Below are 26,673 nucleotides of genomic sequence, written 5' to 3' on the forward strand. Positions count from 1 at the left end.
ATTCCTTCTTACTCATATTTTTACAAAGTCCCCCAGTTTTCTGCAAAGAACTACAACTTCATAGATCAGATTAGCAAAGACAAATAAAAACAAACAAGACCACCCATTTTGGATTTCAGGTGGTCTTTAGCCATGCCCTTCCACAGAGAGGAAAATGTCTGATAGGAGGCACCTCACACACTTCCTAGGCCTGCTGGAGACGCTCCAATTGAAGAGAATGCCCATTCCTCCTCACCTTCATGTCTGCCTTCAGTTACCGGCTACTCGGCGGTCACCACAGCTATGTCACCTTCACGTCTGCCTTCAGTTACCGGCTACTCGGCGGTCACCACAGCTATGTCAAAGACCACGAAACTGCTAGGGGTACGTCCTCCCCTCTCTTGTACCTTCTTTCTTCAAAGACTAGAAATACCGAAGTTCCTTACAATGATTCTCCTACATTACTCAAGGGGTAGTCCGTGTGATTAACTCTGCAGGCGCTCTCCAGATCCATTAAAGAATACACAAACAAACAAAACAAAAAACACCACCGCCACCGAAAAAGATTACCTTAATTATAGAGATACTCTTCCTGTGGTTCCTGTTAAAAGTTGTCTTGCTTTATCTCCTCGAGATATTAACTGGATGCTCGTCACTCTAGCATTGTGCATATTAATATCTTGTGCTCTTGATTTTGGGGATTTTCCTAAGGCATGGGATTTCAGAGCATTAAGGACGCCCGGATCCCCTCCTCTGACAGGTGGGGATAACGAGTCTCTCAAAATCCGTGCGACCGGCTCATGGTTGCCTAACCAGCACGGGACAGAAGAGAGGAAGAGTAATACCACGTCTTCAGGGCCCTGGCACTCTATTTCCCAGATGATTCTGGCTGCTTTTTCTGCCCCTGAATGCCCATCTTGGTCTTCTCCAGCCAGTCACGGCCTGCTGTGCCCTGGGCTCCCCTCCTTTGCTCCTGCAGAGGCTACGGCTGTCCTCTCCCCTGGCTCGGTCCCGACAAGGATGACATAGAGATCCAGGCAAGGATGAAATCATCGTCTTCCTCTATTATTTCTTGAAATTGCTTTTTTCCTACCCGTGACTAGGCAGTATTTTCTCACAGCTGGGGATGAACAAATTCAAAAAGATGTTCTCAAATACATGGTTTCCAAGATAGAGGCCACTGAGTTTTGAAAATATAAAATGAGCATTTTTGAGTGATTGCACAGCTCATAAAAATGTCTCTGGTTAGAACCTCGTCAGCAATGATTCACTCTGCGTGAGGGTCCCCTGTGGAGACTTTAGTTGCCTCACATTAGAGTGCTGAGGCCTATTTTTCCTGCTGAGATAGAATAAATGACTAGGAGGCATTAACTGATGGAGGTCACAAGAGTCCCATCCAGGGAGCGGAGGGATAGTTCTTTAAAGATGCCCTCATGGTTGGAACACATAGTAAACTTGAAGACTATAATATTTCTCCTTCCCCTTTAGAATAAAGTATCCCTTTGTCCCACAGGCATAAACTTTCTGAAGTAAAACTTCAAGGTCAAAACTGTGACTTCTATGATCTGAAGCAAATGCCCCTGACAAAGAGGAAAATACAGTTTATTATAGTCCAAGGATGTGTGTTTCCATGCCCAAGAAAGCTTTTGCAAGCTAAAACCTGATTAAATGAGATTATACACAGTGCTTGAGTATAGTGGATACTCAATATAGGACTTTTAAATTTGCATCTGCAGGTTCCGTTTAGGTACTTTTAGTCTTGGCGACTTTTACGAAAAAATTTCAGTTGTAAAATTGCATTATAGTTAAGAGACCACAGAAATGTAGCATCAAACAAGTTTCCCCGCCTATTTCTAGGCCAAAAGAAGTTGTTTTGTTTTGTTTTTTCCTTTTCCCACTAGCCTAGACCCTGTAGTGCTTCAAACAGCTGTGTTCTCAGATTTTCATTTGTAGTTTCCAGGGCCTCATGTTCCAGAAGGGCTGAAATTGGCCAGAAATCTACAGTCCAGGAAATACTGACACAGGCGATCAGTGGAAAATCCTCTGAGTAATACTATCTTAGAGCTACAATTTGTGGTTGTGTTCTGGGGGCATGTGGGAGCCTCCACATGGCTTGTAGAGGAAAGAGGTTGTCATTGCTCCTAGGACAGGATTTGAAAAGTCAGGACATGGGGACCATTTTTTTTTTCCCCCGTAGGGGCCAAGTCTTCCTATTTCAATCCATTAAAATTCAGAGTCATCCAAAGGCACTCTTCTCCCCTACCCTGCTCTTCCCTAACTGCTCTCCAGTAAGGGGCAAGGAATCTAACCCATCTGGATCCCTCCAATATGTCCCACACCTTACATCACCCGAATCTGGAAGCTGCTACAATTCTCTGATGTTGATACAATCACATCCCTCTTTATAGACAAACAAACTCAGGGAAGTTAAATGTGACCTGCCCAAGGAAAAGAGCCTAGACTCAAACCCAGGACCTCAAGCTCTAAAGCCACCCTCTGCCTCTTGCAGAGACAGCTCATCAGTTTCCAGGGAAAATAATTCTTCTTTTGCAGATACCATGGCAAGGGACCCTATTTATTGCTGTTACTGGCTAATGCCCTTTTGTCCTTCATACCTTCCAACTCTTCCAAACCCCTGTTTGCCCTCATCAGCTCCTTCCATCCCCATTTTCAGTGCTCTACCCCAGCTTTGTAGGACTGTGTGGCCCAGCTCCCACTTGCTCTGGACTCTCTACTTCCCAAAGAAGGAAGATTTAAGTTAACTCAAGTCAATCTGATCTCTGTTATCACTGAGAAGTTCACAGTCCCTTGTCTTTTTGGGAAAACTTTCTGACGTATCTTTAGACTGAAATCAATATATATTTTCCCCATATTTATGATAATCTTGCTTACTGACATTAACTAGAGGAAGGTCACCACCTGGTCTTATTCATAGCAGTCCATTTTATGTTATTAAGTTATTCTTACTTTTGTACAGATTTGAGAGCACTGGACTCCAAGTCCTAAACTCATGAGGCTTAATGGAAATCTCTGGATTTTAAGTACAATAAAGATGATTGAGAAGCATAAAAATTAAATAACTGCTCTCCTTTTAATTTCACTGTAATATAAAAACTGTCTATGATGACTACTTCCCTTTTCCCCCAAATTAGATCTTTCCAACTAAGATATTTATTTTTAAATATAAAAGTGTAAGGCCACCTTAGTGGCTCAGTCAGTTAAGCATCTGGCTCTTGATTTCAGCTCAGGTCATGATCTCAAGGTCCTGGGATCAAGTCCCAAGTTGGGTTCCAAGTTCAGAGGAGAGTCTGCCTGAGATTCTCCCCACCCCCCATTCCTGCCTCCATTCTCTCTTGTGTGAACACTCCCTCTATAAATAAAATAAATAAATAACTCTTTAAATAAAAGTAAAAATGTAAAGATAGGGCAAGCCTGATGCAAAAATCTAGGCTTTGCTTCAGTCATTTTCCTCTAAATCTTCACATAGTGGAAACAGATTAGGTACACAGACCAGGATTTCAACTCCAGCACAGTCTCCGTCCACCTGAATAGCTTTGGGTAAGTTAATTAACATCCCTCAATCTCGGGGATAATAATATTTTGCTAGCAGAGGATTAAATGAAGCGATATTTAGAGTGTTTGGTACGTATTATGTGCTCAGTAGTTGGTGGGTTTATTATCCCCTTTTTTTAGCATTCCTAGAACAAGTCACTTACCCCATAGCCTTGGATTTATACTGTTATATCCCTAAAGAACACACACATTTTTTTAAAATACTTTGTCTGAAAACTTCTACCGCCATCTATGAAGAAGTAACAAGGATAGAATTTATCCTCCTGCCTCAAGCAACTTAAAAGTCAGACAAAGTACAAGAAATGACAGTTTCTGACCACTGGACAAGACCAAGTACAGAACAGTGATTATTGAGAGAGGGGAGAAAGGTAAGTAAAAGTTGTGATTGTCCCAGTCTACTGTCTAGAAAGTTTCTCGAAGTTAACCCAAGAAAGAGAAACTCAAACAGAGTCTGAGATGTACCTTAGTTCAGGGTTCAGGAGGCCACATCACCTGCAAACAACAGGGAAGAGCCCTGCAGAGGAAGGTGCTGACCAGAGAGCCAGCTCTGAAAATCTTCAGAGGGTTCCCATCAAGTCTTTGGCTGAGTATTGATCAGGTGTGTGAATGACGTACCAAGACTGAGGCAAAGACAATGGGAAAGGAGCAGGTGGAACTGTTTCTAAAGCTTACAGAAGGACTGAAGACAGACTGAATTTCCCATAGCCAGAGAGGAGAAACTTTTCAATATATTACTTTGCAATTTATAGAACTGTTCTGCCTCAGAAGTGGGACAGAATTATTTCTAGTCTATCGAAAGGCTGCCAATCCACCTATCCAGGCATAAAAGCAAATCTTGAAAGAATTAAACTGTTTCTAAGGAATTTAATGGCATCCCAGAACAAATCTCAAAAACAGTTAAAGGGATACCAATAATAATAATAATAATAGTTCAGCCCCTCACATTGTAAAATCACAATGTCTGGCATCCAATAAAAAATTACTAGGCATGCAAAGAAGAAGAAAAATATGACCCGTCATGAGGACCAACAGAAAGACACTTAGAAACCTCGCAGATAACAGAATTAGCAGATAAGTGCACTAGAACAGCTATCATATACTCCATGTGTACAAGATGGCAAATTAAAATATACACATGATAAGGAGAGACAGGGAAGACATAGTGTTTAAAAAGAAGAAAAAAAGAAATAATGGGGAAGATAATGCTCAGTCACGGGAAAAATAAATCACAGATGTCAAATAAGGGAGCTGATGGTTGTAGCTCCCCTTCATATCTGACCATGATTAAAAACATGAAAGTTATACTTTAGAACAGTATAAAGGCCAGGAAAAAAGTGACTTTTGCAAAATTTACACATCTTTATGGAGTTATTTACATACATGAATCAAACCATACTTTTGTTCCACAGTTTGGTTACGGAGCCCCCGGCTCCGTGTTTGATGATAGAAGAAACACAAAGATGAACTAGATGTGGTTCTTGCCCATATAAATGTACAGCCTAGCACAGTCTATTAGATAAATGATAGCCTAATTATATAAGTGCACAATGCAATATATCTACCACTCAACAATGGGGTATATAACACATAGTAAATGATAAGGCTGCAGAACAATAAAAGGAAATAAGAGGAAACAAGATATAGTTGAGGAGAAGTCACTACAGAATTACTCCATATTGACACATAAAAGGCCTTGACATTAACTCAAAACAAAAATCCAATATATGGTGATGTGTGTGTATGCGCGCGCACGCACGTGTACACACTGGATAGGAACATATAAATTAATTTTAAAATAGGAATTTAAGTTTGATTTTTCTTCCTGTTTCCAGATGCATTAGAATGTCTACTAAGGGGGCAGCATACAATCAATTTTCCATTATGGAATGCAAATATTTCCCTTTAGCTCCTGTTGCTGTTAAAGATACAAAAGCGTCTCTATTCCAGAGGAAGAAAAGGAAACCAAGAAAATCAGAGAATGTTTGTGTTTCTAATGTATATGCATATACACACATTACATACTTGTATGTAATATGCATACATTTAATTTATCTATACATATGTAAGTACATTCAGTTATTTCAAAATATTTTTTCTAATTTTGGTCTAGCGAGTAAGAAAGTGACTAGTGTAGTTCAAAAGGCTAGTTGGGTAAGTTGAGTAACACATACACCAGAGTACGAAAGACCAAGTAAAGACAAGGCTAATCAAGAGATGGAAACTAGTATAAAATTGTTTAAAAATACATTTGTTGTGGCCTACACAGGAAGAACAAAATTACACATTCATAATTCAGAAGTCAATCTATAAAGCAAGTAAATTCATGTGCTTCGTTGCACGGAAGGGAAAAATGACTGTATTTCAAATGACTAGATCACGTTAGGCAAGCATCTGAAAAGGGTTTTCATTTTATAACATCTCTAGCCAGCAAGGATACAGGTTGTTGTTACTTGTGCAGAGTTATTTGAGGACAAGCCTTGATTTGTTTTAAGTGATGCCAATTACCTTATATAGCACACAGCACAGGAAGAAGCAAATATTTTTTGGAAACAACTTGCTACAAATTCTCTCATCTCCAGAAATACTGTAGACGCACACGTCATGTATGGAGCACTGGGATGAGAGCTCCGGGAGGACAGCCACGTGTACCCCCAGCGCCTACAGCAATGCCGGACGCATGGGAGGTGCTCAGCTGGGTTATATCCAGGCTATTACCTGGCTTATTTTCTGGACTCCCAGCCACTTCTGGATGTATGCCAGACACCTCTCTTGCCAGCCAACCTGCCAACCCCGCCCCATCTCAGCCACCCCCTCCTACAGGCATACATTATCCCACGTTCACATCCTTGCAGTGGCCAAACTCCTCCTGCTTCAGGCCTTTGCATGGTGCATTTTATACTTCTAGAATTTCTCATCTTCTCAGATCCCCCTCTCTTCCTGTTCTTCCCTCCTGCTACCTATAAACTCTCATTCATCCTTGGGTGCTTAGCCCAAATATTCCTTCTTCAGAGGAACTTCTCTGCACACCCCCTCCAATACCTCCAAGCCAAGTTGGGCTCCCCATCGCACTTTTGTAACATTTCACTGTTGTAATGAAACAATCCCTTACACAGTTGTTTGAACAACATCTGCTTCTTTAGAAATATGAATGCTGCACAGGAGGGTCACCTGTCTGTCGTGCAAACTGCTGTTTCTCTAGGGGCTTGTACAATATGTTGTACATTTTTGAACCTTCTGTAACACTGTGGAGAATGAATGAATATACCAATGTACTGTCCTAATGTCCTGGGGAGAAAAGGGTAAGTAACTGTGGGATGTGTAACTGAGCTGTCAAGAATACATGAAATCAGGGGCATAAATTGTGAAACAAAAGTTGAGGACCTCTTTGTTTTCTGACATTTGATAATGAAAAATCTTTCAGCAAGATGGAAAATAAGAGCTAAAGAAGACTCTGCACATCAACCTTTCAAGATCCCGGCCCCTGTGCACCAGGCTGTCTGGATCCCCTTCATCATGCCTGTGGTCAGAAAGGGCCACCGTTAACAAGGGAAGGGGTTAAAGAAAGGAAGCTTGCTGGTTGGAGTGTTACTTTCATCTTAAAAACAAGATTTTTTGTGGGATGATTTACTGACAGAAAGCCCATCTGAGCATCTCTGTAAGCTGATGGGATGGTTTCAGGCATAGATTCTTAGCTTATTGTGTTTTAAATCTCTCACTGCTTCTCTCTTTCCAGACTTTGGAGCCCACCGATGGGCAGGAATCCAGTGGGTCAGGAGAGGAAGCAGATGAAGCAGATATTTGGAGACTCAGTTGTGGGTCAGACTGACACTTGCCTGAGCCACTGAGGGCTTATTTAGAATTGCACAGCAAAAGCAAGCCTGGGGGGAGAAGGGAGTCAGTGACCATCCATGGACCAGGACTGCAGAAAGCACATCCCCACCACCCCTTCTCTCATGAACCCTAGACCCTGAGATCTGATGGTTCTTCAAACTCAACACATGCATTAAGAATCTTACCATCTTCCCCCATCTCTTCTCTTCCAGCCTTCTCCATCACAGCCAATGACCCCAGCATTTACACAATTTCTGAAGCTAGACACCCAGGAGTCATGGTTGATTCCTCACTCCCTTTACATTCTATGAGGACTCAGTCATCAGTTCCTGTTGTTTCTAGAGTTAAACGTCTCCTGGGGCCCTTCAGTTCTCTCCATCTCCACTGCCATGATTATTATTGATTGCCGTCATTATCTCTTATCTGAGTAACCGCTACATCCCTCCGTCCGACCTCCCTGCCACCTACCCTTCCACTCTCCATCCATTCTCTGCAGGACTTAACAAAAGTTCTCTGTAAAAATGCAACTTTAATCACGCTACTCCCTGCTTAACACTCTTCGGTGACATCCTGTAGCCCCCTTTATCTGCTAGTGGCAGAACCACTCATCATGTTGATTTGTATTAGCTTATTTACTCTTCTCTGTTTCTCCTGCTAGGCTCTGAAATGTCTATGTCTCGTATTCCCAGCATTCGGCACAATGTCTGGCTCAATAAATCCCAGTTAAGAGCGATGCTCCGGGAGATGAAAGGATTTAGCACATGCCTTCTCATATCTGAGCATACTAAAGAGGATCAAGGTGTTCCTGGGAGGATTAAACAACCCGAGAAGGAAACGAGAAAAAAATCTTTGGAGCGGGCGGAGAAGAATGAAAATGAGTGGAAGCCTGCGTGAATGGAAGAGGAGAAGGCGAGGATAGAGGGGAGGCCGTGGCCCATCCCGGCCTCCCCATGAGTGTCAAAGCTCGTCTCGTCTCAGAGGGCAGGAACGGAAGCAGTGATGGTGAAACACGAGAGCTTCTGAAGAAGCAGCAGCAAGGTGTGAGCTGAGGGACACTTCTGTGTGTTCACAGATCCTTGTAAGAGGGAAGACATATTTTATTGGCTCCACGTTAATCCCTGCTAAGGCAGGTGACACTACCTTGCAGACAGTGTTTCTGCAGCTAATAGGGAAGTGGGATGCCTTTTTGGAACACGTATTCAAAATACAACAAATGGCATGCCAAGAAATTTGGGGTATGTCAATCAAAGTCAGTAACAGCTAAGGAGAGGCATTCAGACGGCCTGTCCAATGACGAACTGTCCCACATACTTGTTTTCTTAAAACAAAAATAGCACTCAAACCGGCAAACTTCCTTTCTTTAGTTCCTTCATAGATGAGTGGTGACACCCCCTGACCCAGGCGTGATTGTGGGGACACAGAGAGCTCGTATATAGTAGCCAGGCTCTTTAAAAGATGCTGCTCAGAGTCCTCTTTTGTTTTCATTTTCTATCTTGCCGAAAGAGTTTGAAATTAGGAAAGAAAACTTCAAAAAATTTAGAGACAAGCAAGGTATAATCTCACAGCCAGAGAATATGCAGGAAGTACTACGAATTCTCATACAGGCCTGGGGAAAAAACTTAAAGCCTGGGGCTGCAGCTGCCACTTTTTTGACTCTTCCAGTTGATGACTGTAACTTTGGAGAAGAAGCCAGTGTGGATCGGAAGGGAGCAGCTGCGCACACAGATGGCGTCAAAGCTCACGATCTGATGTTCCGGGTTTCGGCTGATGACACCCGTGGTGGGGGGCTCTTGGAAAGTGACACACAGCATAGAAAACTGGGAAGAAGGCTTCAGGCAAACTCCTGACCACAAGTCAATTATTTTGCAACTTGAGAGGAGGCAGTAGCACTGTTCGGTGAAAACATAAACAAAACTGTAAACTAGATCGTAGGCAGAGATCATAAATGGCATAGAGAGAAGGACGGCAGTGGGAAAGGATCTCCCCAGCTGATGGGAAAAATCTGGGTTACATGGCTAGTCTAGCATCTCATGAGAGGACAACAGTTTTTGTTTTTGTTTTTGTTTTTGTTTTAAGGCTAAATTAAGTTTTGGGAAGCCTATGTATTAGATACTACTCTTTGAAACTATACTTTGCACCTTAGGATAGTAAAGGCTTTGAGGAAACTCACAAAGAAAGCAACCTATCTGTTTTAAGCCCTGAATTTGCCATGGCTCTTTGGGCCCGGTAAATACTTCCAGGACATCCACTCTACCTAATAGCCGTGTGGCACCGATGTTCTAACAAATTACTTTAGAAAAATCTAGATTTCTATCAATGTACAAAGTATTGAAATGCACAAAAATGAGAAGTTTCACAAAACTAAAAAGTATGGGGAATAAAATAAACATGAAACAATAACACAGGGAGGTAAACGTTATGTTATACATAAACCAAGACACTGAAGTGTGGGATTTAAGGCTGGGGTAAAACAACATAGTGGTATGTTCTGGACCAAAGAAACCAATTCAATGTAATGATAAGCAGCACTTGGTAAGAAGAGGGTAAGTAGGGAAGTTTCTGAGAGGGGATGGAATCATGGTGGGCCCATGTGAGGAAAGGAAAATGGAGAAGGGGTCTCTGTGGGAGTAACAATAGCACATTAGAAAGGCACGATGAGACAAGGGCAGTAAGTGATCTGATCTCCTAGGAAACCCTTCTGATAAAATCAGAGGACATGAAAATGGTGTGCCTTCCTTTGCTGATAATCTTAGTTCCTCAATAAGCACAAGGAATAGTAAGGCATGGACTGAGTATCAATTTAGTTTCAACCAATATGGGAAGACGGGTTGCTCATTTAGAAATATCAGAAACTTTGGGAGAAGGCCAGGTGCTCATAAAATCCAGTGTCTCCATAACCCTGTCAGAGAGAATTCAGCTGAGATGTCTTGGGAGGCAGGCCACACTAAATCATCTTTAAGCCCCTTCTGAGACCGTGAGGCCCGTGTTTCACATTCTGTCTCACACGCTGAACACTTTCAGAGGTGTCCCCAAGCGGACTGTGAGACGAGCGCTGGCTGTAGCCGTGTGGAAAGGAATGAGCAGGAAAGGAATGGGGTACGGTAACAAAGCACAAGGTCGGTCATATAAATACTCGATCGAGCTCTCAGAGCTGAAGCAATGTGGTGCTTGGACAAACACAGATCAGTAGTACAGAGCAGATACTTCACGAGTAGATTAAAATACACATAACAGAAGGTCTGATCAAAGAAAGAAGTAAACCAATGGAGACACAGAAAACTGGGAATACCTATTAACTTCCAGCCTGGGCCAAGCATTTCTGTAGTTAGAAATGCAATAAAGAACTCATCAAGGAAAAGTTAAACCTATTAAAAAAAAAAAAAACAGCATTAAGGGGTCAAAAACAGACTAGATAAGTATTTTTTAGGAGATATGAATTCCAAGATTAAAATGCTTAATTGTTAATGACCCAAAACAAAACAAAACAAAACAAACAAACAAACAAAAGTCTTCACCAAGAGCTCTGTGTGATAAATGGATATGGTGTGAAAATCATCTATTTACAAAGGAGGAAACAGGAATAGGAGATAGGGAGGGAAAGTAAATAATTTACAAAGGATAGTTATAAAATAATTTACAAAGGATAGTTATTACAAAGAATTTAAGATCAAATAATAGGATGCCATCTTTACATATCAAGTTAGCAAATAAATATTAAATACACATATATTTTGGAAATTAATTGTCCAGTATTTCACTTCAAAATATTCATTTCTGGTCACCTACTAGTTCAACACAGAGGAATCTATTCAAGGGCAATAATTCTAATTGCTAAAAAGCCCTATGCATAGAAATGTTCATGTAATATTTTTTTTTTAAAAGAGCAAAAGGGAAGGAATAAGTTAATAGTTAATATAGTTACCTGCCTAGGTACTATGCAGTTATTGCATGTAAGTAATCATATTAAAATCTCACAACAATCCCATGAAGTAGATATAATCATCATTTCTCAGGAAAGGTAAAATGTTTCCACATGCTTGAAGAGATTAAGTTCTCCAAAGAAACTTGGCTAGGAAGAGTAAAGCAATGGAAACAGTCTACATAGAAACACTAGCATGGTTAAATAAATTGGAGATTCCTTCAATGGACTAAATTTCTTAAACATAAAACAATAACATGGAAAAGTAATTTAGGAAAAGGTGTTACTAAAAATGCATCATTGAATAGCTTGCACTTCATATGATTAAACCATTTGGGTGGAAAGAAGACTGGAAGAGAATACATACACACGAAGTAAATAAAAGCGATCCCGACCCTGTGACAGAGTCAGCCGGCAGCTCTGGGAACAAAGCAAAGTGCTGTTCCACTGGCGGAATGCGGACCTGATGAAGGGGGCGCCCAGGAAGACCCTGAAAGGCTCAAAAACAGTTTAAAGCAGGCTGGCTAATACAGGAGATAGAGAACGTAATTCAGGGCAGATACGGTAAATCTTCTATAACGAGCAGGGCTGTAATTCTTTTCATGGTAAGTTGCTGGGAAAATCATAAATTGGTCATGGTTAAAATGTCAGAAGACTCAAAATCATAAGAAAAAATAATGAATTATTGAGGTTGAGGCTTACTCTGGAAGTCGCACAACATTTTCGGAGAGAAGTGGGAGGTGGAGACGAGTCATTTCTGCTAGATGAATATTTCAATTAGGCAACTGGGAAAATTTGGGTGGAAAAATACATATCTTTGCTCTCAAGTCAGTAGAGGGAAGTATCTGTCTGGGTTAAGCTTTAGGGAAAAGGGGTCTGGATAAACACATGTCCAAATCATAGAAAATGTCACTTATGTCCATACATACATGTCATGCACCAGACTAATCCTCCCTTCCACATGATTTTTTTTTTTTAAGATTTTATTTATTTATTTGACAGACAGAGATCACAAGTCGGTAGAAAGGCACGCAGAGAGAGAGGGTGATGCAGGCTCCCTGCTGAGCAGAGAACCTGATGTGGGGCTCAATCCCAGGACCCTGGGATCATGACCTGAGCTGAAGGCAGAGGCTTAACCCACTGAGCCATCCAGGCGCCCCTTCCACGTGAATTTTATAATATTTTGAGGAATTTTATAAATATCCTAAGTACAATGCTCTGTAACTTAATTTTTCTTCTTTTAATTTTACAGAGAGAGGGAGAGGGTGCGTACACCTGCAAGTTGGGAAAGTGGCAGAGAGAGAATCTTGAAGCAAACTCCCCACTTAGCTCAGAGCCCAATATGGCCTTGATCTCAGGACCCTGAGATCAAGATCTGAGCCAAAACCCAGGCTGAGTGACTGAGACACCCAGGCGCCCCTGCAACTCAATCTTTGACTTTCCTTTTTCTGTTTCCCACTTTCCCCTACCTCCTGTCTTCTCTCATGTTCTTTCGTACTAAATGAAAACATTATATCTTATTATATGAAAAAATAAACCATGTGTAAATACCTATAAGTATACACACATGTAATTTACTATAACTAGTTTAGAATTTCTATCTATGGACAGTATTAAAAAGCTACAACAACCAACCAATCAACCAACAGATGCTTGGTCAACTCAGTACAAAATACACAAGTCTGTGGGTGTAGAAATGACCTCTCCAAAAGCTGCTGGTTTCTACCTGATGTGCACCATCTACCCTCATCTAACTCGATGGGCAAAAGTGAATTGTTCTTCTGACATTAAAACGATGACCATAACATAATAACTGTTACCTTTCCATTATAAATTCTAGGAGGGAGGGACCACACCTGCTTGATTTACAGCTGGAACTCCCCCACCCCCTCACCCTGCACTGGGACAGTAACTCAATAAATACTTGCTGAATGAACCAATGAGTGAGTGAGTGAATACTGAGAATTTTATGTAACTTGTCAGACAGCTCAAGTCCTACCTCCCTGATAATATCTTCTCTTAGAGCCCCAGTAGTTCATCTTTCTGGAAATTACTACGTTATTAGCCTGCACCACTACTTAACACCTGGTTCTACACATTAATTTTGTGCAATTTTTTTTTTTTGCTGTGTTTTGCAATTTAGGGAGACATGGTCCTCAAATGTGTATATATATATGTATACACACACACACATATAATTATTAATTTAAAAATTTTTGATTTAAAAATTAATTAAAATTTTAAAATAAAAATTAATTTTAATTTGTGGACTTTAAATAACATTAATTTATACTTAATAAAATTAATAAATATATATATTCTGTTTCTGAATGTACATTTACAGGGCACTTGGAAAATCCTCAATAAACACGTATTAAATTAACGGGTGAAATTTTTTAACTGGCCTTCTACTTTATGACATTTCTAAACATTTTCCTTATTTAATGCATTTTATTATGATTCCTAAGTGTGATGGGAAAAAATGTAGACTATGGAGTCTGTTGAGTTGGGTTTCTAGTTCTGCTACTTCAGTGCTGGAAAAGCCAACTAAAGGCTTGTCCTTTGTTTCCCTGTCTTTTAAATGGGAACATTAATCAATCATTCAATCAATCAATAAACCACAATACCTACTTGCTTCAAAAAGATGACTGTGGAATCAAATGGCATAATGTGAAAGAGTTTTGCGAATTAGAAAGCGAATGTTAGCTCTTCTATGTAGCAGTTTAAAATGTGAACTCGAAACTGCAATGCTATGAAGGTTACACACCGCCTAGGGCCTTTTTTTTCTGAGAATAGCTCTTCGGCAGGAGAGCGAGGTGATGAGGAGAAGAATCTCCAGCCCAACCTGCCAAACATGCCCCCATCATAAATCACAGACTGCTCAACACTTGCGTGTGAGGGAGATGACTGGGCCCCTGTCACCCCCACCCTCTGGCACTGCCGCCAAGTCCCTTCAAGCCCAAGCTTACCGGACACGAGCTGCTGTCCAGGCAGCCCCACGGGAACCATACCCAGGTTATTCATGGCGGTGGCCCAGGCTGTGGGATCTGTCACGGACATGTTGAGCTGCGTGGTGTCTATCGCTATACTCCCCAAACCATCGGCTGCTGTGGGAAGAAACAGTGACTTCCAGTCAACAAGGCGAGAGAGTGTTTGTCTTAAAGGAGAGCACGTTTCTGGAGAAGGGAGACTTCATTTAGCACATTCCCAAACCACACAAAAATAAAGCGCTGTAATCTACGGCAATGTTTTCTCCAGACGTAAACATAAAGAGTTTCCGAATACATTCTGGGAGGAAACTTAATGACATGTAGTTTGTATTATCCACAGCATGCCATTAAGAAAGGACTCCTGGAAAAACAAAATGAAAGCAAACTGAAGAACTGCTTCTTTCTCTCAGTGAAAAAACACTAGTTAAGTTCCAAGGTTGAGAGGCAAAGCAGGCTTACTCCTTTGGTTAAAACAAGTCGATTGGCTTAGTAGATTAAAAATAAATGCAATCATCTGCTTCTGAGTAGGATTCTGGAGCAGGCACACCTTCTGACTAATTAATAGAATCTTTAGAAACAGTTGTCAACTAGCCAAGCTGATCCTAACTGAATTCATTAGTGTTACCTTACAACGTATTCTTTCCCTAATGTTAAGAAAATGCAGGTGTCTGCCTAAAAGTGTCTTTCAAAATATTTCTTCTAAGGTCAGACTTTCAGCAAAACAAGCAAATAAATAATATTAAAAACAAATAGCAGAGTTAAAAAAAAAACCCTCAACAAAATATGTGCCATTTGACTGAATGCTTCTTAACGTACACTAGCTCCACAACCTGGTTTCTTTAAAGATCCCAGGTTCCTGGGTCAACGCACAAGTTCGCGACCAGGCCAGTTTTCCACTAACTCAAAAGGCCTTGCTTGTGTCCTGTGCCAGCTGCCCCCAACGTTTACCTGCAGCCATCATCTGAGGAAGCTGCTGGGGACACCGGGTGATGCTTTCAAGGCCACCAGCATCTACTACTGAAGTAGGACCATCCTGGGCAGCAGGAGCGCTCTGATGGCTGAGTGCAGGGTCCCCACGGAGGTCATCGGATTCTGCAAAAGGGAAAGCAGTGTGGTGAGTGATCATGATGGGGACCTGAGGGAGCCCTAGAGAGGAGAACTGCAGTTCAGGCAAAAACAGAGAATGGCAAGGGGCAAGTTCCCGTCACAGAGTCACGGGCACGGGCCAAGCGCAGGGGCTGCATCCCGTGCCCCAGCAGCCTGCTCCTGTCTGGGTTCACAGCTCCGGGTGCAGGGGGTCAGCCGTCAGTTCCCTGGGGAGCCGCGCTGCTGGATAGGCAGCCCCAGGCACCAGTGAGCAGCTAGGGCCTTGCCTCCTCCTGAAGAGACATCACAGACAGGGCTTATCAGCCACGGTACAGCCTCTTCCACACACTCCACATCAATGCAGAGGGCAGACTCAGGGCTAAAGATGATTTTTTTTTTAAGTTAAAAAATTAATTGATGTTGTTATTTTGGAAGATGGTCGTCTGTGAAATGTATTCAGACAGGGGGAAAAAAAGCAGGGAAGGAGAAGAGAAAGGCATGAAGCTCTTTACCTTGAGACTGGTAAAGGAGTGCACCCAAATTACAATAGCCAGGAAAGGCAAAAGGAAAGAATGGCAGGCAGTGCATAAAAGAAGACCGAGAGGATGTTGGGGCAGCAAAGGAAACGCAGTTGTTTCTTTTAGTTCTATGGAGATAAAGTGAACAGGCTACAGTTTGTTTGGTCTGAATTTTCCCTAAAGTCTCACAACACACACACACACACACACACACACACACATGCCTGTATTTTTATTACACTTTTCATAGCACTTTTCTAATAAAAACAAGTATCAATAAAACATTTAATAAAGCTGCAAAGGAAAGGGTGCCTTTATTGCACACTATTTATAAAATGCTACGCCTTCTCTCCATCCTTAAAAATGCAAAACCACAGCATTCATACCTACATATTTTTTTCATAATGCATATTTTAAGGGCACTTTTACCAGTTTAAAACTGAGAAGTCAAAACATACTGCTTAGATGTGTGATCTGAGAAGTTTGAATTTTAAGATTTGATATAGCAATTGAATTTAATTATTACTTTCTATTTAGGTATAAATTTAGAATTTTTAAATTTTTTTTTAAGATTTTACATATTTATTTATTTGATAGAGAGATAGAGAGACAAGTAGGCAGAGCAGCAGACCAAAGGAGAGGGAGAAGCAGGCTCTCCTCTGAGAAGAAAGCCCGACTCGGGGCTTGATCCCAGGACTCTGGGATCATGATCTGAGCTAAAGGCAGATGCCTAATAGACTGAGCCACCTAGGCAACCCTAGAAATTTTTCTAAGCCATGTTTCTGCCAATGGATATTGTAGAATTAGAGGTTATGGCCCGTTTGTGCATGTCTAGTGCAAAGTTTGGCCCTTTTATGGTATGTTCTTTTATTTCTTTGAGTCTTAGGTAGAAGAATCAGTAATCCCTTTGAACACTATACTGCCAAGGAAAACTCACTGCCTGCTAAGTATAGGTCTAGCTCAAATGGAAGCTCACATTTCAATACCTCAAGGATAGGTGGATAAAATGAGCAAATTGTTTCCATGGCCTCCACAAACCCCTAGTCTGAGACCAGAGAGGCAAGCAAGATAGTGGGGATTTTCCTAATAATTTGTCAGCAAGGCAAACCATCATCATGCAGTAGAAAACAATTCAACTTTGGGAGCAAACTGGACTCAGGACAAATGTTTTATATCTTGCAATTAAACTCTATTATCCAAATGAATTGAGAACTTGTGTATCTATGGTGAATCAATGATCTTGGGCAATGGATGCCATCAGACGACAAGTCTCACCATCGAAATTCAACTCAGTAACATAAAGACACAGCTAATCTAAGTGTGTGTTCTTTGGCTACCCATGTACCAGCTGTATTTCTATGATGAAACTTCAAAGCACTTTCCCCTCTCCAACTTCAGCCAGTTCAGATCACCACAGCAGAGTCTGGCTACACTGTTCCTTCTTTGGCTCGAATGGCCATGTCGTAGAGTCGTTTCAGATCATGGCAAGGTCACTATTTGTCTTACTTATCTCCCCAAACTAAGTTTAGTTGGCTGGCTTCCCTCCAGTTCGGGCTCTCGTCAGATGGGCATTAATCACAGCTTTCTGTCCAATGAGTCTACAGTTCTGGAACTTTACAGCGGAGAACATCCCTTTACTTTGTAGACTTCGCAACTCGTACCTGAACCATATTTCACTTTGTCTTTTTACAACAGTACTTTAGGGATGGTGTCAGCTTTCCATGGCTCCATAACTCTCTGTTCCGAATGTAGTTTTTTTCTTTAGTGGTTATGGTGTTACAAAGGGGCATCAAATGTCCTGGGGGCCCACAGCACCTCCGCACGCTTTCATCCCCATCCTAAAAAGATGCATTCATTCATGTATACATTGAGTGCATCAGCGAAACAAAAACAAACCAACAAAACCTCATTGCTTTGTTGGCAAGATGTGGTTTGTAAACCTTATTCCCTAAGGAGACTCTGACATCTGTTACATGTCTTTAGTCTACCAACCCAGTGGTTTCAATGTCATACAACTTCATGTAGCTACCATCTACCCAGAATGGTAACTCTAAAGTAAGTTCTACAACATCTTAGGCATATCCAAGAGTCTCAAGGATGCTATGCGTTCTTTTAAAAATGTTAATTTCCTTGATGCTCAGATGAAAGATGATATTTTTAATTAATTACTACCCAGTAATTTATGAACAGTGGCAAGAGTAATTTTCATACTCTACTAACATCTATCGTTCCTATTGAATACCTGCCTCTTTAGATGACTCAAAGCCATAATGCCTAATTTATCATTCAAATCAATTTCTCTGCCTTTGTGTTCTTATTTTTAAACTATAGAAAAGATTAATATTGCTAATGGTGTTTATTTACACACGGAGATGTGGGGAGTTAAAAAATTATAGCTAATAAAGTACTTGGAATATAGTAGGTGCTAATTATTATTATTTTATTTGGAAGTGTAGTGTTTCTATTAAGGTACCCTGGGATCTTACTGTTCTACTGGATAATTATGCAATTAATTCTAAAACAGTGAGTAACACTTGATATTTCTAAAAGTAAGCATTGCCCTAGTTTTCTATGCCACACCTAAATGGTAGCAAAATGTTTCACTTTCTACAAATCCTTTATAAAATAATATAATGTGATTCAAAAGATGTATGATTTTTTTTCCTCTGGGTTTTTTTCCTGTCTATGCAACTATGAAAGCTTTCAGGAGACTGATGACCAATTATGAAATTGGTAGTATGAATTTACAGTTTTTAGGGCGATGAGATCATCACAAAATAATCAGATGTACAAAATGCCAAAGATAACAATGCAGCTTTGTCCAGGGTTCAGCTGAAATCTAACCTGTTCTTTATTAAGGTATATTCAAGTACAAAACCTCATACTCAATTTCATAACTGTTTAACAAGCTCTAAGCTCAGGATTTATCAATGCGGCAAATTAATTTTTCAAACTGACCAAGCTTATGCAAATACTATTTTCTTCTTCCCCCTCTCAAAAACAGCCAAACAAACAAATGGCACGTGCTTCTCTCACTGTAAATAACACAGCTCTTGCTAACCCGGTCCAACTTTTACAGGTCCCAAGGGCATACACATGCTATGAATAATAATACCCATCTGTAACTATCCACAAAGCATAGATTGCTATAAAATGGGGTGGAGATGCATTAAGTTTTAAAAATTCTCTTTCTTTTTAATTTAAAAGAATGATTTTGTTTGATGTTAAGTCCTCAGGTTCATGCTTACTTCAGTAGAAAAATAATTATAGTGAGAAAATCATATTTATTAATGTGTTCTTAAGAGTTGGTTCCAAAGGAAACTTATTTCATATGACATGTGAATCTTATTTTACAGGAACTATTCATTAGCATTAACATGGCTTATACTTATAGCAAAGAGAGAAATGCATTCCCATCCAAAGTTCTACTTTTCTTTTCCAGGATGAAGAAAATATTTCATTTTGATGTTCATGTAATCAGTAGGATGCTTTTGAGGTTATAGAAATGCTCCCTAGTTTAAAAAAAAACCACAGAATATTGTTAAAGAGATGGTGCTTCTTTATTAATTCCATGATTTTTAAGCAACTGTCTATGAATAATAAGAGAGACATTTCTGCTTCCTGCAATGGTAAACTAAGTAATTCACACCAATTCTCCCACTGAGAAACAACTAGAAAAGCTTAATGTCTTTTCAGCTGTTTTGTGAAATTCTATTATTTCTTCAAATACAAAAGGATCCCAAAGGACACACTCTAATTACTGTAGAGGGTTACTAGGCTTCTAAGGAGAATGGGTCCTGCCACATATTGGGTCTTAGTGTTTTACTGATCTAGGAAATGAGTGGCCTCTGCAAGTTTTGAGGCAGAGTGGAATTGTTTTGAAAAACATGGTAAAAAAAGGACCCTAAGGGTAAGCACTCTGAGGGGAAATAAAGAAGGGGTCTTGGTGGCCACCAGTGGGGAAAAAAGCACTTTGGAAAAGAGAAACGATGAGGCAGATTTTCAGGTGGCTCATTGGGAAGTATACAGTGTATGCCAGCATTTTCCTGCCCCACTCTAGACAGAAATTCCTACGTGACTCCCTAATTCTTAGATAGGAGTTATTTTGGGAGTTCTGGGTGTGCTTCAGGGGAGCAGCTGATAATGAAGATTACTTAAGGTACCACATTATAAGGCATGATAACTTTTTCAAGTCTGTTAAATATACAGGATGTTGGCTATGAATGATCAGTATCTCCTGATTAGTGAGAATAAAAAGATTAAGGTTTCGAAGAAGAGATTTAGATTTAACTGGATTTTATGAAGAATTAGAGTTTATGGGAGAATTCCTAATGGGAGAATTGTAAAGTAGGAATATCCTATCAAAGAAGGATACAAAGATCGTTCTCAGTGATAGAGAAAAAAGTCACCTCTTGGAAACAATTCTGGGCAGAGGTTGGAACTAAGCAATGAGCAATTCAGGGAGGGCTGAACCTTAATAGCATGTTCTGGCAAAACCATGAAATCGAAAAGGTCTTCTTTAATATCTAACCTGTGACTCATACGTTTATACAATCACTGGCCTCTTTTCAATAGTATCACGATTTGACATACACAGCAGTGCTGTGCCCCTGAGGAGAGACCCCATTCCCTGGTTCATAGTTTGTAGTATATTCTTTAAATGAGAAGGCAAAGGAGATATGTACTCCCCCCACTATGCTCCTACAGCTCCCTGGACCTTTATATCAGCATTTGTGACTTTGTATTCGAATTAGTTGTTTACGTCTATGTCCCTTATAAACAACACGCTTAAAATGATTCAGGAGAAGAGTCATCTTTGCATAGCTTGCAGCTAACAAGCACAGTACCCAAAATGTGGCAGATGTGTATGTGTTTACACTCTCTCTCTCTCTCCATATATATATATATATATATATATATATAGATAATATAATAATAAAATATAGGTAATAAATATATATATCTGTATTTATTATCTATATTTTCATTAATGAGGGGGATGAGTTGACCCATTATATGTAATTATATATGTCATGTGTAATGTAGAGTAATATAGATTATATATAATCAATATTACATATAATACAAAATTTGTTATATATAATGTTATAATGTTTATAAATTCATGAAATATATGGAAAATGATATATAAGTTATATGTGTGTATATATACACATTCATATATGTTTTTCGAGTGAATTCAGTCACAGAAAGAAGAAAGGAAATTAAAAAGGAAAATAAGATGAGAAAGAAGAAAATAATAAAGGAGCAAAGGAATAAACTTCAGTTCCAGGGTCCAATTCCAAAGGCTGGAGTTCTGAAAGCTAAAGAACACAAGAGGGGAAATTGCTTCTGGAAACTAGAACACAGATGAATTTAAAGTGTCAAAGGAAGACAATTTTTTAAAATGTTAGATCCTTCCAGATAAGCTTTTGGTGCACTTAACAAGTCATTCTCCAAGATCTAAGATCCCACACCTCCCTGGCAACCAATGCAGGGTCATAATCAGGCTACAGTGAGGCTCCCGCTTGGTGAGACTTTTTGCAGCTGTTCTTTGAATGTACTGAAATCTATAAATAACAGCATCTCCAGAGCCATTAAGCAGGACATTAGTGTAATAAGGGCACAGATATACATATATGCTGAAGAAGTGAAATCATTGGAAGAAAGGAAAAATCTCTATTTGACGTGCACCACAGAGGACAAAAAGCAGGTCTGGCCATTTCTCAAGCACAAAAGGTTGTTAAGGATTTGTGATTACATCCTCCATTTTTCCACTCTATCTAGCAGCCCGTTTTAAACTACATATCATTGTCCTTCCATCTGGGGAGGACATGGTTATTGAATGGATGATAAGGTTTTACCCACGACATGTCTGTCTTCAAAGAACTCAATGTTGAAAGAGACAGAGGGAGATGGAGACAGAGAGAGAGAATATGATTGAGACAAAACAAGGTCTTCTTCTGAACTCATGAAATCAAACAAAATCACCAGATTTGCCAGAGACAGTTCAACCAGCATAGGCATGAAAGTAGATAAAAGCCAATTATCTTCTGACACCAAGAAAAATACAATTTGGCATTACATTTGTAAGTGTAGAAAAATGATAAAGGTAAAATTATTTTGTTTTCAGAAAACCTATGCTTTTAAAAATATTATATTTCATATTTCTAAATTGAACAAAATAATAAAAGAGAAAGCTTGAGGCCACAGGGAAAAAGTATTTCCCTTTCCATTAAAAATGGAAAAGAAAACATGACAAGATGCTATGGTGACAATATATAATTTCAAAGTCTTTGTATAGGCAAGTTTTAAGATACAGGAGCTTCCGGGACACCTGGGTGGCTCAGTGGATTAAGCCTCTGCCTTCGGCTCAGGTCATGATCTCAGGGTCCTGGGATTAGGTCCCACGTCGGGCTCTTTGCTCAGCAGGAAGCCTGCTTTCTTCTCTCTCTCTGCCTTCCTCTCTGCCTACTTGAGACCTCTCTCTAATAAAAATAAATTAAAAAAAAAAAAGATACAGGAGCTTCCACACGTAGGTTAGTTCAGATTTTCTGAGAAGGGCAATATTATATCTGAAGGCTGTTTATGAAACATGTAATGGGTCAACTCTGACCTCTCATTCATGGATATCCATCAACCACATACACAATATGTTGTCATACGTTGTTTCCTACCTTCCAAAATACACCTAGCACAGGGAACGTTATCATTGCTGACTCTGCTGGCGAGTGAATTATTAAAGGACGCAATCTCATTCATAAACATAAGCCTGGGTCCATTAAAGCCAGAAGAGTCTCACTTTAAGCAAAGCTTTTTCTAAATCCCTAACAATTCAGGACAAACACACCAGGTTCACAGAACATCAAGGTTCAAGCCTGAAATTTCATTAATTTCAACTTCCCCTGGGTGTGGACTGCCCACCAAGTCAATCACAGACAAATTTATGAATGTGAATCAGGACAGATCAGAGAACCCGTGCTTCTTCTCACTGGACAAGTTGGTTTCCTGTTTGCACACTCTCTGTTCTCCTCACATTTCCATTCAAACAGTTCTGCTGGTGAGACCAAGCAAAGACAATGCTGTAACTACACAGAAACTTCCCTTGAGATGGCAGAGCAATGGGTGGCCAAGAAAGCGCAATAGAGATGGGAAGAAGCAGACCTTATGAGAGAGAGGTAACACCTCCAAAACAGACTTTGGGCAGACTTCAGGCTTCAAAGGTATGAGGTCTATAAACCACCCATCCATCAAAAAGTAATTTTGTATGCATGTATAATGTATTTGCATGTATGTGGCATATTGGTCCCATGCTGGTTTTTCCAACCCCACTTCTACACAGAAGCAAGTTCTGTAAATGCTATTATCTTCTTATATAAGAGAAGGCTGGCAATATCATTCTATAATTTGTGCTGTTTTGAACTCTGTTTTTTCATTATGTACTCATTTTACACATTGCCCCAACCATGAAAAACGTATTAAGCTACAAAGTGGAACATTTTAATTGTAGCGGGTGACTAACTGACCCTTACCTGGCTGCAAACTCAGGTAAATGAATTATCTGTTTTCTGAAAAAAGCCCTGATTAGAACTTTCTAATCTATGGAAATCTACCTGCAGTAAAATTCAGATCAGAGCCTGACCAGCCTGAGCCAGACGCTCATCCTGATTAACATTTCTCCTCATTGGGTCACAAACAACACTTTAGTTATTCTTTAAACTAATGTGCTCTTAATGATGCCTTTGCAACACCATGGATGAAGTATTAGCCCTAGAGTCATGACTGCCTCAGGATTTAGACTTAGCAGGACTCCTAACCTCCACTGGGGTGCCCAGAGCCAGAGGCCTTGTTTTCTGTTTCCTTAAATGACCATACACAGCCCTTGTTTATGGTCTGAAAACAGTGAACAGGATGGTGGGGGGCCTTGGATTCCTAGGAGCAGTCCTTTCCACTCCGTGGAGAGTCACAGACGCTGTGGTTACCTCATGGGAGTGGGCCAGCTGGAGAAGGGCTTGCTCCTGGGGCAAACAAAAGTACAGCCAGATATTTGACTGGTAAGTTCTAGACTGGTGGGAAGTGTTCCGAGGAAGTGGTCAAGCCCTTGGTGTCCCTGGCTGTGTTCACCAAGCTTCACATGGAAATGCTCAGACAAGAGGAAGGCCTTCAGGGCCTGAAAACATGCAGGTTCTTGAGCTTAGAGGTTGCAGGGTGTGTAGCAAGGTGGTTTTAGCCTCTAGGGACATTTGTGATTTTGAAGCTAATAGAAAGATGGTCTTGGTTCTTTTGTGGTGAAGGCTTTATGTTCTAACTGCTCTTGGAGGTGGGGATCCTCAGAGGTAAAGACTTGCCTGACCATCGTGATCTTAGCGAGAGCTCTGTAACACAGAAATCCTCCATGGAGGCTCCTGCCCCTGAAAAGCAGGGTGGGATAAAGGCAACGGAAGGCTCCAGCGCTGCGAACCAGGCTGAAGTCACTGGAAAATGCTGCTGTCGTAGCTGTAACTCCATTTCTGCTCTCACTCTTGGTTACATATTTCCATACAAGGGTGTAAATGTGCTATCCTCCACCCTACCTTCCCCCATTAATACTCCTTCTCCCTGTCAGTAGGAGGAAATATGTGCCTCTTCAGAATGTCAAACAGAAATCCTTCCGTACAAGGGAATGGCATTTGGAGGACTAAGCTCCTCAAATAGCATCTCTTCTTCTACTCCAGTCTTCCAGATCAACAACGCATCTGCCCTGGGAAAGTAGCCTAGTTTTCTAGCTGTGGCTGTGTTATCATTTATGAACTAAAGGCACAGAGTCTCCCATAATGCTGGAAAGCTGAAAACATTTTGTGTCAACAGACAGTGAAACGTGCATCATCAGAACCAAAGACTTATTTAAGGAAACACCAGGAAATGTTGTGTTATGACAACTTCTCTAATTCTCAAATTTAATAGTCATATAGACTTCATTACCATTGAAAATCGGTTGTAAGTGTGGCTTTCTCAAATTGCAAAAAACTCCTGACTCTGCCCCGTTATGGATAAATCAGAGCTGGTTTTCAATGAGAGGAGTCACTCGTAGGAAAATCATTTCAAAAGCAGAATTACAGAAGTTCTGTCCAAAAGTCCTATAGACAAAATGGTATCGAATGTCAGATGTGAGTGTATTTTGTGTGTCCAGTGCCATGTGGTGGGGGGGCCTCCAAAAGCGAAGTCCAGCTGCCAGTCCCCCCAGGAGTCTGCACAAGTCTTATTAAGCGGCTACTCTGAGGCTCTGTCTCCTTCCTGCCTACAATGTGTGAGATAAACAAGGGTCTATTTTCCCCTTAAATTTGTCAACCTCCGTTTAGGATCAAATGCTATCCCCAGTTACTTCTTCACAGACCACTTACGTATGATTGGGGGAAAGTGGGGGAGGGCACGAAGACTGACCAGAAGAAACGGATACGAGAGGAAAACATCTGGCCTGTGGTACTGACTGTAATTTCATGTTAGCATTAAAGTAATCATTTTTATTTATGGTTTTCTTATTTATAAAAAAAAGAAATTATGCTGAATGTGCTTTGTGGGAATTACAGAGCATTGTTATTGCTACCGTGGTTTATTATTTTCACAGCAAGATGGCTTAAACCCAACCTCGACAAATATTTTAAATGAATTCCCACTAGTCCTATCGCATCTTTTTTTTTTCCTTTTTAGTCTTAATGAAAAAGATATTCTGCTCCTCAAGTCCTCGGATGTTCTTATTCTTATGCAATTCTAAATGTTATGGTTTATTAGGAGAAAAAGTTTATTGTAAAATAATGGCGAAGAAAATACCCGGTGCCCTGGGGCGGTTCTACAGTGCAGCATACATAAGGGTGTTTGACGGGGCAATGGCTGCCAACTCCAGATAGTCGCCAGGCTTTGACCATGAATGCAATCAAAATAATGACTTTATGACTTGCATAGTCAAGTAGACATGTGTTCACGTACTTCTCCCAAGTATCAACCCGACACAGTCACTAAGACACAAAGCATTTTATTAGTAACCGACCAACAAGGCCAACATCACCGGGAGACACATAATCAACATGGAACTAAATGCAGCATCCTTTCCAGACTTCTCCCAGTACAATCTCTGAATACTAAAGTCGTACTAACAGGAGACACACCATCCTCATTCAAATAGACGCCCCAAGCCCATGCTGCCATTCTAACCCACTGATGCCACAGTCCCTTTTTCTCTGATAGTGACATTTGTGGCGGTGGAATCCAGTGACATTCTTTCCAATCTGAGAATAAACATCATTATGGGCTAGGTAGACGGAAATGAATATTCTTTCAAGGGCATTTTTATTTTCAAGGTATTGTGATTAATGAGTTCAGGAATTGAACGTCTGTAAGGTAAAGGGAGAATGTCATTCCCTCAGCCCTTCTCCCAGAGGAACCCCGTGGGAAAATAGCTTCTTGTGTAACAATCCCACATCTTTGATCTTATGAAAAATCAACAACCACCTACGAGATAGATGTTATTGGCCAGTTTCTACAGAAGATGAAAAGGTTCAGAAAGTGAAAACTTTGGCTCATTTACCCAAGGTCACAAAGCTAATGAATCGCAGAACCCCAAGGTTCAGTTCATTTTAACCGGGGCCTCTGTTGTTGTAGATTTGGGGAACTGAGGTTTTCTCCAACAAAGGCCAGACTCAGAAGCCCTTCTTGGTTTGACTGGCTCTAAAGGCACCAGTGTCTGAGGTGAAGGGTTACTCCATTCCCCGGGAACACATTCACTCAGCAGATCTTTATTAAA

At 40.5% G+C, this 26,673-nt stretch overlaps 1 protein-coding gene across 13 annotated transcripts in view; it reads right to left on the reverse strand.

Moving 5' to 3' along the window:
- ENOX1 (ecto-NOX disulfide-thiol exchanger 1) overlaps nt 1-26,673 on the reverse strand; it is a 568,976-nt gene that overhangs the window by 199,100 nt on the left and 343,203 nt on the right. For all 13 annotated transcript variants that reach the window (XM_032314929.1, XM_032314937.1, XM_032314924.1 and 10 more), the window contains 2 exons: nt 15,241-15,384; nt 14,272-14,409 (listed from right to left, as the gene is read on the reverse strand). In XM_032314929.1, coding sequence (XP_032170820.1) covers nt 14,272-14,409; nt 15,241-15,384 — 282 coding nt within the window. The remainder of the gene's footprint in view (nt 1-14,271; nt 14,410-15,240; nt 15,385-26,673) is intronic.

This window comes from Mustela erminea, chromosome 15, assembly GCF_009829155.1.
Source record: "Mustela erminea isolate mMusErm1 chromosome 15, mMusErm1.Pri, whole genome shotgun sequence".
Classification (NCBI taxonomy): Eukaryota; Metazoa; Chordata; class Mammalia; order Carnivora; family Mustelidae; genus Mustela; species Mustela erminea.